Source organism: Microcaecilia unicolor, chromosome 1, assembly GCF_901765095.1.
Source record: "Microcaecilia unicolor chromosome 1, aMicUni1.1, whole genome shotgun sequence".
NCBI lineage: Eukaryota > Metazoa > Chordata > Amphibia > Gymnophiona > Siphonopidae > Microcaecilia > Microcaecilia unicolor.
In genome coordinates, this window is record NC_044031.1 from 348567739 (window position 1) to 348582789 (window position 15051).

General features: G+C 42.5%; 1 protein-coding gene across 1 annotated transcript in view; it reads right to left on the reverse strand.

Annotated features, from left to right (window-relative positions):
- LOC115474075 (polycystic kidney disease protein 1-like 1) overlaps positions 1–15051 on the reverse strand; it is an 889490-nt gene that overhangs the window by 831198 nt on the left and 43241 nt on the right. Inside the window, exons 4-5 of the mRNA XM_030209391.1 lie at positions 8066–8308; positions 2247–2360 (exon numbers count right to left, since the gene is read on the reverse strand). Of these exons, the coding sequence (XP_030065251.1) occupies positions 2247–2360; positions 8066–8308 (357 nt within the window). The remainder of the gene's footprint in view (positions 1–2246; positions 2361–8065; positions 8309–15051) is intronic.

Below are 15051 nucleotides of genomic sequence, written 5' to 3' on the forward strand. Positions count from 1 at the left end.
CACAAAAAGTTTCCTGAAAATGTATATGCAATACCTCTGAATATCCAAAAATATGTGCATAAGTCCATAACCCACTCCCCAACTCCATCCCCCAAGAATGCATCTGCTTGTCGCAGGTAAAAGAATAACGGCCCTGTTTACTAAGGTGAGCTAGTGTTTTTAGAACGCGCTAAATGCTAGTCACCCATATTTTCCTATGGGTGACTTAACATTTAGCGCATACTAATCATTAGTGCGCGCTAAAAATGCTAGCTCACCCTTAGTGCGGCTTAGTAAACAGGGCCATAAGTGATAAAGCAAGATTTTCATGTGTTTGCCAATATATATGCCAGGCAATTTTACAAATCTTTTCCACACATAAACCTCTGTTTTATGAAATTGCTCACCTGTTTTCCATAGATAGCAGCATTGATAAGGCACACAAGTGGGTGACATTATCCAGTGGTGCAGACCAGCTCTCCCAGAGCTCAGAACTCAGTGTAAAGATCTGAGCATGCATGGCCCTTCCCATGAACAATGGTCTTCTCAGCTCATAATATTTAGGCAATTCTTTCCCTCAAACTCCGTATATGGCACCTAGAGTTACATGTATTAAATTGGGTGCGCGCCCAATTTACATGCATAACTTAACTGAATAATGAGCCAATCACACTGATAATTGGGTGGTAACAAACCAATTATCAGCACTAATTGGGCTTCATTGGGAGTTTGGCACAAATCGGATATGCGCTTATGATGTTACACGCTAATCTGATCTGCGCCTAACTTCAATCGTGCGTAACTATACGGTGGCTTGCATTCCCCAAATTTGCATGCATATATATAGAATCGCGTCTAAATATAGATGCAAGCCTAATTCCAGATGCCTACATTTAGGTGCAGTTTTGCACTAAGCTCGATTCTAAAAAGGACGCATACCCCTTATAGAATCATGCTAAGCGCATTTTTTTCTGCGATGATTTTGTAGGTGTTAAATATAGAATTTGTCTACAGTGAGCTAAATTGAAGCAGAATTGAGTTAAACACACAAGAAGATGACTCGCAAGCTTGGGGCTGCTCAGCATTTAATTAGTCATTGGAGCAGCTCACAAGTCAAATGTAAGTGTTACAAGTCCAGATGGACAAACTGGCCAGAACTGGTTGACTGAAGGCACTGTCCTGTGCTGAACCCTAGTCCAAACAGTAGTGCACAGTGAAAGTATAAAGAGATGACCTGGTAGTTGCCTTGCAGCTAGTATTCAGACAAGAATATTTCAGGAGGGCTACCAATGTTGCAGTAGCTAGCTCTAATTTGAAGGTGGACTTGACTTTGTAGCTAAGAGGAACATCTGCTTGTTCACAGCAGAACTGTATACAAAATGCAAGCCAGTTTGCCAGAGTTCTTTATGAAACAGGTATACCAGTCCTATTTTGATCAAAAATTGGATTATAAGTGTAAAGGAATGACTAAGTCTATGGAATTGCCAGCATATCTGGTGTGAGGCATAGGTAAAAAAGAAGAAAGGAATAATGGAGAGGAAGCTTCTCATTCTCTTTACTGATAAAGAGGTCAATTTCCAACATTTGTGCACCTTTAAAAGAGGGAATTAGAACATTTGAATCATAGGTCCTTTCGTGCTGATGAAGTACTTGCTGAGCTTGTCCACTGATTCTGTGCTCTGGGTATGGCTCCTTCCCAACAGAGATGAAGAAAGCCTGAGCCCCCTTGCTCAGTCACATAAATCATTGTTACTTGAATTTTCTGTTTGAATTAGGACAAAGGACCTGTGAAGTTGGTGAAGGAACACTCATATTGTGGAGAAAATCTCTGAGGCCGTGGTTGATAAGAAGAGTTGTTTCACATTTTGACCAAATTCCCCTGAGAATGGCAATTGTCAAGATGAGCTTCCCATCCTCTACTGGAGATATATGTACTGAGGACTAAGTGATGTTGCATGGTGTAAAGGAAACGTCAACTGTTAGCTTGTGTTTGTGCATCCACCATTGTAAAAGCATTTCTAGGGACGACCTAAATGTCAAGATTTGGGCGTCACCGACCATATTATCAAAACGAAAGATGGACACCCATCTTGTTTCGATAATACGGGTTTCCCCGCCCCTTCGTCCTGCAAGGACGTCCTCAGGAAAACTTGGGCGCCCCTTTCGATTATGCCCCTCATTGTCTTCGAAAGGAACAAGCAACAGAATAAATAGTCAATCTGGTAAAACTAATCTTCTGCTTCAGATATAATGCGAGTGCTGCTTACCTCGTTCCTTTTCTTTTCAAACTCAATTGTTATTGGACTGACAAGTCCTCGCACATTAATCTTCCTTTTGTTAGTACAGTTATAGAGAGTGAGGTCCACAAAGTCTCCTTCTATCTATGAAACAAAAATGCAAAAGCTCTATTATTCATCTTTAATGAGTCCAATTTAATAAGATGTAAATTAGGTGAAGGTAGAATAATAATCCAGTTTTTAACTGCCTCTCTTTATTTAAGATGATCTTTTTAAAATTCAGTTTATTCAGTTTTGTCTAGATAAAATATTCTAATGGAATGTGAACCTTAGTTTTCTTTTTTTATCTGGTCCCTGCTTAGTAGAAGTTTTCCCACATAATATTACAAGCTGTTGTATTTAGAAAGTTATGGAGGGGCATAATTGAACGAAAACGCCTATCTCCATGGGCGTTTATCTCCGAGAACGGGTCCGTGAAGGGGTGGACCGAACCGTATTTTGGGAAAAAATAGACGCCCATGTTTTATTCAACAATGTGTGAGCTGGGCGTTTTTGTTTTTCAGCGATAATTGAAAATGAAAGCGCCCAGCTCAAAAACGAATAAATCCAAGACATTTATTCGTGGGAGGGGCCAGGATTCGTAGTGCACTGGTCCCCCTCACATGCCAGGACATCAACCGGGCACCCTAGGGGGCACTTTTACAAAAACAAAAAAACAGGTAAAAGAGCTCCCAGGTGCATAGCACCCTTCCCTTGTGTGTTGAGCCCCCCAAATCCCCCTCAAAACCCACTGCCCACAAGTCTACACCATTACTATAGCCCTAAGGGGTGAAGGGGGGCACCTACATGTGGGTACAGTGGGTTTGGGGGGGTTGGACGACTAATAAGCATTAAGCAGCACAATTGTAACAGGTAGGGGGGATGGGCCTGGGTCCACCTGCCTGAAGTCCACTGCACCCCCTAACAACTCCTCCAGTGACCTGCATACTGCTGCCAGGGAGCTGGGTATGACATTTGAGGGTGAAAATAAAAAGTTGTGAAACATCATTTTTTTGTGGTGGGAGGGGGTTAGTGACCACTTGGGGAGTCAGGGGAGGTCATCCCCGATTCCCTCCAGTGGTCATCTGGTCATTTAGGGCACTTTTTGGGGCCTTATTCGTGAAAAAACAGGGTCCAGGAAAAGTGTCCTAAATTCTAGCTAAAAACGCATACTTTTTTCCCATTATCGGTGAAATGCGCCCATCTTTGTTCGGTAGATAGCCACGCCCCAGTTCCGCCTTCGCCATGCCTCTGACACGCCCCCATCAACTTTGTCCGCATCCGCGACGGAGTGCAGTTGAAAACGTCCAAAAATCGGCTTTCGATTATACCGCTTTATTCATTTTTGTGAGATAAACGTCCATCTCCCGATTTAGGTCGGAACTTGGGCGTTTTTCTCGTTCGATTATAAGCAGGTTAGTCTACAGCAGAGGTTCTCAACCCAGTCCTCAGGACATATACCTAACCTGTCTGGTTTTCAGGATATCCACAATGAATATGCATGAGATTAATTTGCACGAACTACCTCCATTCTATGCTAATCTATCTCATGCATAATCATTGTGGGTATCCTGAAAACCTGATAGGATATGTGTGTCCTGAGGACTGGGTTGAGAATCCCTGGTCTAAAGTAACTGGTGCTTAGAACGTGCTCCATCTTTTTGCCTCTAAGAGAGAAATCCAAGGAAGCACTGCAGTCTGAGAACCTTTTTTTAATAAAGTACAGTAAGATTATGCAATCATCACAAATTAATTGCCCAAACTGACACATAGGGGCCCTTTTACCAAACTGCACTAAGCACAAACCCCCTCATTCTATAAACTTGCGCAGCCAACTTGGTGCTTAGCATAAAAAGTTGTATTCCCAACTTATAAAATAAGGTCAGTTGCACTAATTAATAGTTACATTTGTAACTACCCATAGTTGCTATTCTATAAAATGCACGTGCAAAACCATAGCACACAACTTCAAGGGGGTGGGGGTGGACTGAGGATAAGACATTGGTGGGTGAGGGGTGTACTCAGGACTGACATGCACATGTAACAGAATACTAGAAGATATATGCCTAACTGCCTACAGTTAGGTGCACATTTCCACCAGACATTTGGCTAGCCTAAGTGCTCATGCCTAAAGTTAGGCGCGTAATTGTAGACTTGTACTAGTATTCCATAACAACCAGACCCCTCTTCTGAATCCCTTCCCATCTCCTTGGCAAGTCCAAACCGTGAGGCTGATGTGAGAGTTCGTGGCAGCCATTTTGGGCAGGCAGCTGCTAGGGGCAGGAGCGAATGTGTTTTGCTCCCACTCCCATCACCCTATGGGACAACCAGAGAGTTTAAGTTAGCCCGGGGGGCCTATTATGACAGGGTTGGAAGGGGGGTTGGTGGAAGGGACCTAACCTTGTGGGGGATCAGGACTGGAGCAGTGGGAGGGCAGGATCGGAGGGATTGAGGCACCACTGGCATGGTATGTGGGTCCTATCTGATATCAGCCACATAACTGTCTTATGTGGGCCCCAGCTGAATATAGGCTGGGACCTGCACATGCTCCGGTGGCTACAACAGTTATAATTAGTTCCAGATATTCAGTGTCGCTGCCCAGACATGGCCCGGCACTGAATATCCAGGGTAAATTCTATCGAAAGCAGTCAGTGTTTTAAAAAATGCTGAGCTGAAGCATTTTGGTATTCAGATATCCCCGATGCAGTGGTCTTTGATACCTCGAAACGCTGGCCACATCAGAGTACTTAAAGCCATTCTTTACAAATGATTTGAAGCCATCTCTCAATTAACTAAAGATACATTTTTGTTACTGGAAAGTATATATAAACTTTTTTTCATAGGACAAAGTATTTGCTGGGGAGGTTTTTTAAGCCAGTGAATGAACGAGCAACAACCGATGACTAAGATTGTGCATACTGTCAAGCTTTTTTCCACCTCCTTTTTTTAGGTGTACATGTGAAACATAATTTGAGTTGATTACTTCAGCTTGACAAAAATTAAAAATATAAAAGCACATATAAAAAGAGATTGACTTCACATACTTTAGTTTCTGATTGAAAAGAGTTTGCCATTCTCTGTGTGCAACATATCGTAGAAAATATTCCACAGCCAAATATTTTATTTTAGAAATTATACAGAAAGGGGTATCCCGAGGCTGTTGTATAGAGAAATTACAAGAGAATTCTGTATAATAACAGAGAATTGCTATTTCAAGCACCAAATGTGGAATCCGAAATAAAAGATGTTTTACTGCTGAAATATTTTACCAACTGTAATAGTGAATGTGTAGTGTATAATTATGTGCCTATGTAATAATATACTGGACAGACCAGCAGAATGTTTAGGGCTTCTTTTACAAAGCTGCACTACTGATTCCCACATGGCAAATGAGAAGAAGCCCATAGGAATTGAATGAACTTCCTCTCATTTGCCGCATTGGGAAACGGTAGCTAGGCTTTGTAAAAGAGTCCTTTAGTTTGAGAAGAAACTGGAGTGTCCTATTGTGGATTAAAAGCTGGTTAAAGGATAGAAAACAGAGAGTAGGGTTAAATGGTCAGTATTCTCAATAGAGAAGGGTAGATAGTGGGGTTCCCCAGGGGTCTGTGCTGGGACCGCTGCTTTTTAACATATTTGTAAATGATCTAGAGACGAGAATAACTAGTGAGGTAATTAAATTTGCTGATGACACAAAGTTATTCAAAGTTGTTAAATCACGAGAGGATTATGAAAAATTACAAGAGGACTTTACGAGACTGGGAGACTGTGCGTCTAAATGGCAGATGACGTTTAATGTGAACAAGTGCAAAGTGATGCATGTGGGAAAGAGGAACCCGAACTATAGCTACGTAATGCAAGGTTCCACATTAGGAGTCACCGACTAAGAAAGGGATCTCGGTGCCGTTGTTGATGATACGTTGAAACCCTCTGCTCAGTGTGCTAAAGTGGCTAAGAAAGCAAATAGAATGTTAGGTATTATTAGGAAAACAAAAGTGAGGACATTATAATGCCTTTGTATCGGTCCATGGTGCGACCGTACCTCGAATAATGTGTTCAACTCTGGTCAACGCATCTCAAAAAAGATATAGTGGAATTAGAAAAGGTACAGAGAAGGGCGACAAAAATGATAAAGGGGATGGGATGACTTCCCTATGAGGAAAGGTTGAAGTATCTAGGGCTCTTCGGCTTGGAGAAAAGACGGCTGTGGGGAGATATGATAGAGGTCTATAAAATAATGAGTGGAGTGGAACTGGTAGACGTGACTCGTTTGTTTACTCTTTCCAAAAATACTAGGACTTGGGGGCATGTGATGAAGCTACCAAGTAGTAAATTTAATACGAATTGGAGAAAATGTTTCTTCACTCAACGTGTAATTAAACTCTGGAATTCGTTGCCAGAGAATGTGGTAAAGGCGGTTAGCGTAGCAGGGTTTTAAATAGGTCTGGACAACTTCCTAAAGGTAAAGTCCATAGACCATTATTAAATTGACTTGGGGAAAATCCACTGCTATTTCTGGGATAAGCAACATAAAATGTATTGAACTTTTTTGGGATCTTGCCAGGTATTTGTGTCCTGGATTGCCCACTGTTGGAAACAGGATGCTGGGCTTGATGGACCTTTGGTCTGTCCTAGTGTGGCAACACTTATGTACTTAATAAGCATAAACCTCTAAGGCACCACATTAATCATTAGCATGTATTAATTGCCATGCCACTTAGGAAATATGCCCATAAATGTCATGATAATATCTTATGAAACCCTCTTGATGGTTTTACCTGTTCTTCTGCTTTTTAAGTGCCTTGATTTATCTAGATGTATTTTTTCTCTTTTTTTTTTCTTTGATTTGCTATGCTTTTATTCCCATCCAACCCAGCCCAGCTTTTTTTTTTCATTTGCACGCCTTATGCATTGTGATTGGGTGGATTTTCATTTCATTTTACATAAGAACAGACATACTGGGTCAGATCAATGGTCCATCTAGACCAGTATCTTGCTTCCAACAGTGGCCAATCCAGGTTACAAGTACCTGGCAGAAACCCAATTAGTAGCACCATGCATTGGAATAAAGTCATACTAGTATATCTTTGCTCTCTCAAAGATTATTAGAACTATTGTGTTGGCTGGGTTTTAGACAAGACAAAATTTTATTGGAGTTCTAATGGCTTGTAAATTTTCAATTCTTTCTAAACTACAGCAGTTTAGCAGCAGGTTGGGGGCTGATTATCTTTTTGTTTGGGGAAGGTTATGTGCAAAGAGCTCTTTGACCAGATTTTGCCCTGCCGAATACTGATCTCTAATTCTGTATCTAAAAAAACAATAACCCATGTATTGACTTTACTTTGTAAGTCCTACTTTAACTTCTGAAGGTGACAGATGTCTTAAGTAGATATAAACAGTCTTCCCTCCTCCTCTCCCCTCACCACCCAATCCCCATATTTTTTGAAAGAGTTTCTACTATTTTGCAATAGAAAGTCAGTATCTGTGTGTGTCAGAGAAAAAGGAACTGATTGTCAAATGTTTCCAACTGGGCCTCATTTTTGTCCTACCAGATAGTAAACCAATTTCAATACTATAAGTCAAAATTGGGTACTTTTCACTTTTGATATATAACTGGTCTTTCATTGTCTTATATTCAACTGTGGACTTTCCTTGCTGAGTGGCTACAGTAGTGCTTTTATCCCCTGATCTAGCAGCAAATCTGGACTAGAGTACCCATTTAAGACTGTGGTTCAACATGTTACACACAGTTTGGAATATTACCTTTCCCAGAATCAAAACTGAGATATTGCCTGTTGCATGGCAAGAGGTACCTGGACTGGAATGACACCCCAGAAATAGGGATTCCTTTTAAAGTAAACCAGCTGGCTGATATAACAAAATCTATGTGGTCCAGTTCTTGTTGTGATTTGCCTCTTCAAGACATCTGGAAGGTGGAAGGTGGTGGGCCTCAGACTCTGAATGGTATTCTGAAAGCTGTAATGCAGGCCAGTCTGTAAATCCATCAGATCAGTGCTCACATTAAACTGAGTCTCATTATTCATGGAGACATAGCTCTGAAAGCAAGAAGATGGGGAAAAAAAGTATTGCTGGTTATATGGAGCCTTAGAATTTATATAACTGGAAGAATTCCATTCAAGGCGATTATGACCTGTGACCTGGATTGGCCATTGCAGGAAACAGGATACTGGGCTAGATGGGCTCGATAGACAATTGATCTGCCCCAGTATGGCTATTCTTATGTTCTTATGAAAAACAGTGACTACTGTTTCAGCCTGTTAAGGCTAGAGACTACCAGAAAACCTGCAAAAGTATGCTACTGCCATTATACAAGCATTATCTTTCCATGTAAATGATAGGAGAAGGGCCAAGAACTATCCAGTATTGCCTATCAGAGGATAGACATCCACTAATGATATTCTCCATATGTTTTAAAGGGGCAAACAAAGATTTCTCAGAAAATATATTAAAATTGAATGAAAAATGGTGATCACTTAAAGAGCCAGAGCAGTGGTAGCAGGTATGCAGGGCATCCTGGTCCACAAGACACTGTGAGATCTATTTACTAAAGCACACTAAAACGTAGCTTTAGCATGGAAAAAATTCATGCAGAATCCCCCAAATGCATTAGTGCACAGTAGAGGCCCCATTCTAAGAACCAGTTCCTTCCCTCCCCCCCCCCCCCCACACAAAAATATGAAGGTGTCCTCTTCCCAGATCCCCCTATTTTGTTAAACAAAACTGGTTAGCTAGTAGTAAGTGCTATGCCTCCAGCCCTGCATCCTCAGCTAGAGCTAGGTGATAAAAAGTATCATCCCCCTGTAGAAGAAATACAGAACCCCATGTCTGACCTCCTTCCCTTACTATCTGACCCCCTTCTGATTCTTCAATATTTCTGGTGGCCCAGGGGGGAAAGGAGAGATTCCAAGTCACTCCTGTTCTAGCAGCACCATTCTTCAAAAAAGTTAAGAGCGAATTAGATTTAGTCCATATCTTTCTCAGATGAGTTACATTGAAGTACAGTACATATTTTCTTGTCTCTAGAGTGTTTACAATCTTAAGGGCCCTGTTTACTATGCTGCGCTATAGGCGCGCTACCATTTTTAATGTGCACTAAAAATTAGCATGCACTAACACTAAAGACACCCATAGGAATATATAGGTGTCTCTAGCTTTAGCAAATGCTAAATACACTAGGGCCCTAGGTCTGTAACTGATGCAATGAAGGGTTTTCATGAGTTGTCCACAATCACAAGGAGCAGCAGAGGGATTTGAATATGGCTTTCCTGGTTCTAAAACCATTAGACTACTCCCCTAATCAGAGGTGTAAGCTAGGTGGAGCGCAAGGGGCGCAGTCGCTCTCCCAAAATAATTTTGGATTAAAAGGCATCTATGCACTCACACCAGTGCCTATGTTACAAAAGATCTGCTCCCCCTGACATCAAAACCTGGCTACGCTTCTGCCTCTACTCCTTTTATTATTAAGGAGTAGGACTTCAGAGAGGAGGAAGCTTTAACCCTTGTAGCCCCACTTGGGTGCTGGGGATGGTGTCTGGCCCACTGGACTATTAGGAAGTGGAAGTCCTTCCAGCAGAGGGGTCCAGAGGGATTTTCAACTCAGGATGGTAGGCCCTTTTTTTATTATTGTGCTGCAGCACAAAACAGCTATTTAAAAAACATTTTTGTATACTTTGCCAAAGTTTCTTATACATTGCAGAGTTCCTGGCTGTAGCAACACATGCGAAATCCATGCAAAGTTTAGCTAAAGATGTAAATGAGCCAAGAGCTCATTTGTTTCTTTTAGCTAAATTTCATGGGAATGAGTACTAAGCATTTAGGAGGAGATTTACTAATGGTTAGCACCTGATAACAGCATTAGCCTGCCCTATCTACCGCAGGGCCCCTAGGAATAAAATGAGCCCTTCTGCAGATAGCATATGCTAGTCATTAATAAATGAGGCCCTTAGTGCTTCTTCTGTGGTCTTTTTATCTCCTGAACATCCAGCAGTCCAGCCACTCTGTCACAAGCTTCTTGCTTTGATATACTTGAAAAAGTCTTTATTACTAATTTGTGCCTCTATAGGAAGAGATTCAGCAGTGCACTTACATGCAAGCATTTCATTTTGCCTATTTCACCTTGGGTATTTTCCACTTGCTATAAAGCAGGGGAAAAATCCAAAGGTACTTTTGCACCTGTGGTCCTTGCCAGCCCCAGACTTCCCTTTGAAAATCAGCTTGAAGGACCTCATGGTCAAGAGAACCTGCAATACATTGGGTCCAGTATTAGTGGGCTACACAAATATACTCCTACTCAGAGCTAGAGCAAATATATTCAAGGTAGAGATTTTGTCAGAAGTGAGGGGAGGCCAAATAAAAGTCATATATCTATGAGGTACAGCTATAAAATCAAAGCCACCAGAGACATCCCTAAACATCACTCTGACCAAGAACTATAGGGTATATTTATTTATTTTTAAAATGTATACCCCACATAGAACTAAGCAGCTTACAGAAAAATATACGTGGAGGGGCATAATCGAACACAAACGTCTATCTCCATGGGCGTTTATCTCCGAGAATGGGTCCGTGAAGGGGCGGGCCGAACCGTATTTTCAAAAAAATGGACGTTTTTGAGCTGGGCGTTTGTTTTTTTTTTAGTGATAATGGAAACTAAAAACGCCCAGCTCAAAAACGTCCTAATCTGAGCCATTTGGTCATGGGAGGGGCCAGGATTAGTAGTACACTGGCCCCCCTGATATGCCAGGACACCAACTGGGCACCCTAGGTCAGTGCGGTGGACTTCAGAAAAAGCTCCCACATGCATAGCTCCCTTACCACGGGTGCTGAGCTCCCAACCCCCCTCCCCCAAAACCAACTACCCACAAATGTACAACACTACCATAGCTCTTGGGGGTGAAGGGGGCACCTACATGTGGGTACAGTGGGTTTCGGAGGCCTCCCATTTACCAGCACAAGTGCTGCAGGTGGGGGGGGGGGATGGGCCTGGGTCCACCTGCCTGAAGTGCACTGCGGTACCCACTAAAAGTGCTCCAGGGACCTGCATACACGCAGGCCTCTAGGACTTGTTGCTGCTGTATAACATTGGCACACCAGTTGACACCTGAAGACTAATCTCTCCAAAAACGTCCTTTATTGGAATAAGCACGTTTACTCACAGTTAACTGCAGAGCAGAGGTTGTGCCCCACTGGCAACGAGTCTCCCTGGTACTGAGATTAGCAGTAGGTCAGAGCTGGCAGAATGCTGTACAATGCCCTCTTTCAGCCACATTCAAGGTAAGAACTACCGTATTTTTCGGACTATAAGACACACCTAGGTTTTAGAGGAGGGAAATAGGAAAAAAAAATTTTCCTTTTTCCCTCCTCTAAAACCTAGGTGCTCCGGTGCGTCTTGTCCGAATCCCTCCCTCCGAGTTCGGGATCGCCCTCCCCCCAGCCCTGTCACCACTTCTCCCTACTCACGTCACGCGATCTTCCCTGGTGGTCTAGTGACATCGGGGCAGGAAAGAGCCCCCTCTTTCCTGCCCAGCGCGCTGCTCTCCGTCCTCCTGTATGCTGCCTGATGGTCTCGGCGAGATTCAAAATGGCCGCCGAGAATTGAAGTCTCTGCGGCCATTTTGAATCTCGCCGAGACCGTCAGGCTGCATACAGGAGGACGGAGAGCAGCGCACTGGGCAGGAAAGAGGGGGCTCTTTCCTGCCCCGACGTCACTAGACCACCAGGGAAGATCGCGTGACGTGAGTAGGGAGAAGTGGTGACAGGGCTGGGGGGAGGGCGATCCCGAACTCGGAGGGAGGGAGGGAGGGCGGGCTGGCGATCCCGAACTCGGAGGGAGGGAAATCTCTACCTTCGGACTATAAGACGCACCCCCCATTTTCCTCCCAAATTTGGGGGGAAAAAAGTGCGTCTTATAGTCTGAAAAATACGGTAAGTTGTCTAACGTGGCTAACACATGAAAGGGAACTAAAACTGGCTTACAAAAATGGCCACTACCGCATGGACTACAACAGGAAACACAACAGGGCACACTCTGACCCAGTAGGCAGGGGGAAAAGCACCATGGGAGAAGAGCCTACCAACTACCAACATTGTGAGACTGTAACACAAGCTAATGAAATCACGGAGCCCAATACCCTACACCCACCACAATGCAATGCTGATGTGACCCTGTAGTGCACCCGAGAGCCACATCTGACCCAAGGAAAGGCTGTGAGAGGATCGAACACATTCTGCTGTCATGAAGGTGGGTACGGCATTTGAGGCTGGCATACAGGCTGGGAAAAAAGTTTTTAAAGTGGGTTTTTTTTTGGTGGAAGGGGGTTAGTGACCACTGGGGGAGTCCGGGGACGTCATCCCCGATTCCCTCCAGTGGTCATCTGGGCAGTTAGGGCACTTTTTTGGGACTTGTTTGTGAAAAAAAAAGGGTCCAAAAAAAGTGACCCAAAATCGCGGTAAAAACGCCTTTTTTTTTTTCGATTATCAGCTACAGACGCCCATCTCTCCTCGGCTGATAACCACGCCCCAGTCCCGCCTCTGACACGCCTCCGACACGCCCCCGTCAACTTTATTCGTTTCCGCGACGGATGTGCAGTTGGAAACGCCCAAAATCGGCTTTCGATTATACCGATTTGGGTGCCTTTGCGAGAAAAACGCCCATCTCCCGATTTGGGTCGAAATATAGGCGTTTTTCTCTTTCGATTATAAGCTGGATAAAAAACTAAGGGGATCTTTTACAAAGGTGCGCTGAAAAATGTCTTGCGGTAGTGTAGGCATGGGTTTGGGCGTGTGCCAATCCATTTTTCAGCACACCTGTAAAAAAGGCCTCTTTTTTTGCCGAAAATGGACATGCGGCAAAATGAAAATTGCCGCGCGTCCATTTTGGGTCTGAGACCTTACCGCCAACCATAGACCTAGCGGTAAACAATCTTGGCGGTAATGGCCTATGCATGTCAAATATTTTTCAGATGTGCGTAGCGGACACGTTCCAAAATTGAAATTACCGCAAGGGCAATGTAGTAACCAGGCGGTAACTCCAATTTGGCACACGTTCGGCGTGCGTAGGCGCCTATGTGGCTTACTAAAAGGGGCCCTAAATTCTATAAATGGTGCATTAAAAAATCAGTGCCGAAAAAAATAGCGCTTAGAACTATTCTATAAATGGTGCTTAAAGTTAGGTGCAGTTTACAGAATAGTGTTTAGATCTGGGAACCACAGCTACATTTAGGCGCAACCATTTACACCAACGAAACCTTGATGTAAATCCCCGCACCTAAATTAGGCACTGATCCCCGTTATTCTATAGCAGCACGCACAAATTGTGGGAACATCCTGATCTGCCCATGACCCTCCCATGGCTGTGCCTCCTTTTTGGACTCATGAGTAAATTTAATAAAATCCAATTGTCACCAATAATTGCTGGTTAAGAAGCCAATTATTGGCACTAATTAACTCATTCAATTAAATTGCATGTGCAAATTGGGTATGCGCCCAAATTTGCACATGCAATTTTTAGCAACTTTTATAGAATTTGGGGAAAATAATAATTCACAAACAAATTAAATTAAAACATTAAAAATAAAAAATAAAAACACCAAAGAACTGCTTGGGAAAAAGCTTGCTGACAGTGCATTCACCTTAATATTGTAAAGCATAACAAACAATCCCACAGAGGAACCATTCCTATCATGAGGAATACAACCTTCTGTCTTAATACACTTAGGGGCCCTCTTACTAAAGGGTTGGCGCATGGCAATGGGCTTGCCACATGCCAATCCGGAACTACCGCCGAGCTACCGCAGCTCACGTCATTTCCGGCACTAAAAAATACTTTCTGTATTTGTAGCGACAGATTAGCACAGGAGCTCTTACCGTTAGTGCTCCCTCCCAAAACGGCCATGTGGTAAGTGGTTCACTTACCACACAGCCATTTCTTTAAAAAAAAAAAAAAAAGAGTCAGCCTTTTACACGCTGCAGTAAAAAGCACGCACTGATGCAAGTGCAGGCCCCCTTTTACCACAGCTTAGTAAAAAGGACCCCTTAAAGCTTTCATCTAGGCATTAAAAAAAGCCTGCATAAACAAATTTGTTTTTAAAACCTTCTTGAATTGTTGCAACTTTGGACAAAAATTAATGGGGATCTCCATGTGAGGTGATGACTAGGAGCTGTAAATCTGTAGACCATCCATCTGTTTATCTTTCTGAGTAAAGCATTGGGATGTGCTTTTCTTGGAAATTACATTTTCTATCTTATTTTAACAATAACAACATAACTTATATTCCGCCATATACCTCTCAGTTCAAAGCGGATTTAATTTACAAAGAAGTTGGACATTTTCAGGAAGTACAAAAAACTAAACAAAATTATAAAACATTAGTATTTAAACTTAATTAAAGGATACCAACCTAACTAATTGTTACAACTTAGGACAAATTTCCTAAATAAATACGTTTTAATTTGTTTACAAAACTGACTGTAATTTGTCACAGACGAGCCGCTTGATTCAAGAAAAGTGTGTCTAATACCCTAGTTCTTTTTAAATTTTTTAATGGAGGGAAAGTATATAAAGCCAATGTTCTTGTAACTCTGGACTTTCATTATAAAAAACCAAAATGTTCCAGGAAATAAGATGGAGCTAACCCATACAATTTCTTATAAATAAGACAAAAAAAATTGAACAATAGCCTGGCATGCACAGGGAGCCTATGAAGCTTTCTGTACTACAAGGAGATACTGTCGGTTTTTTTTTTAATGAATAGATCAGATGTAATGCTACATTTTGAAT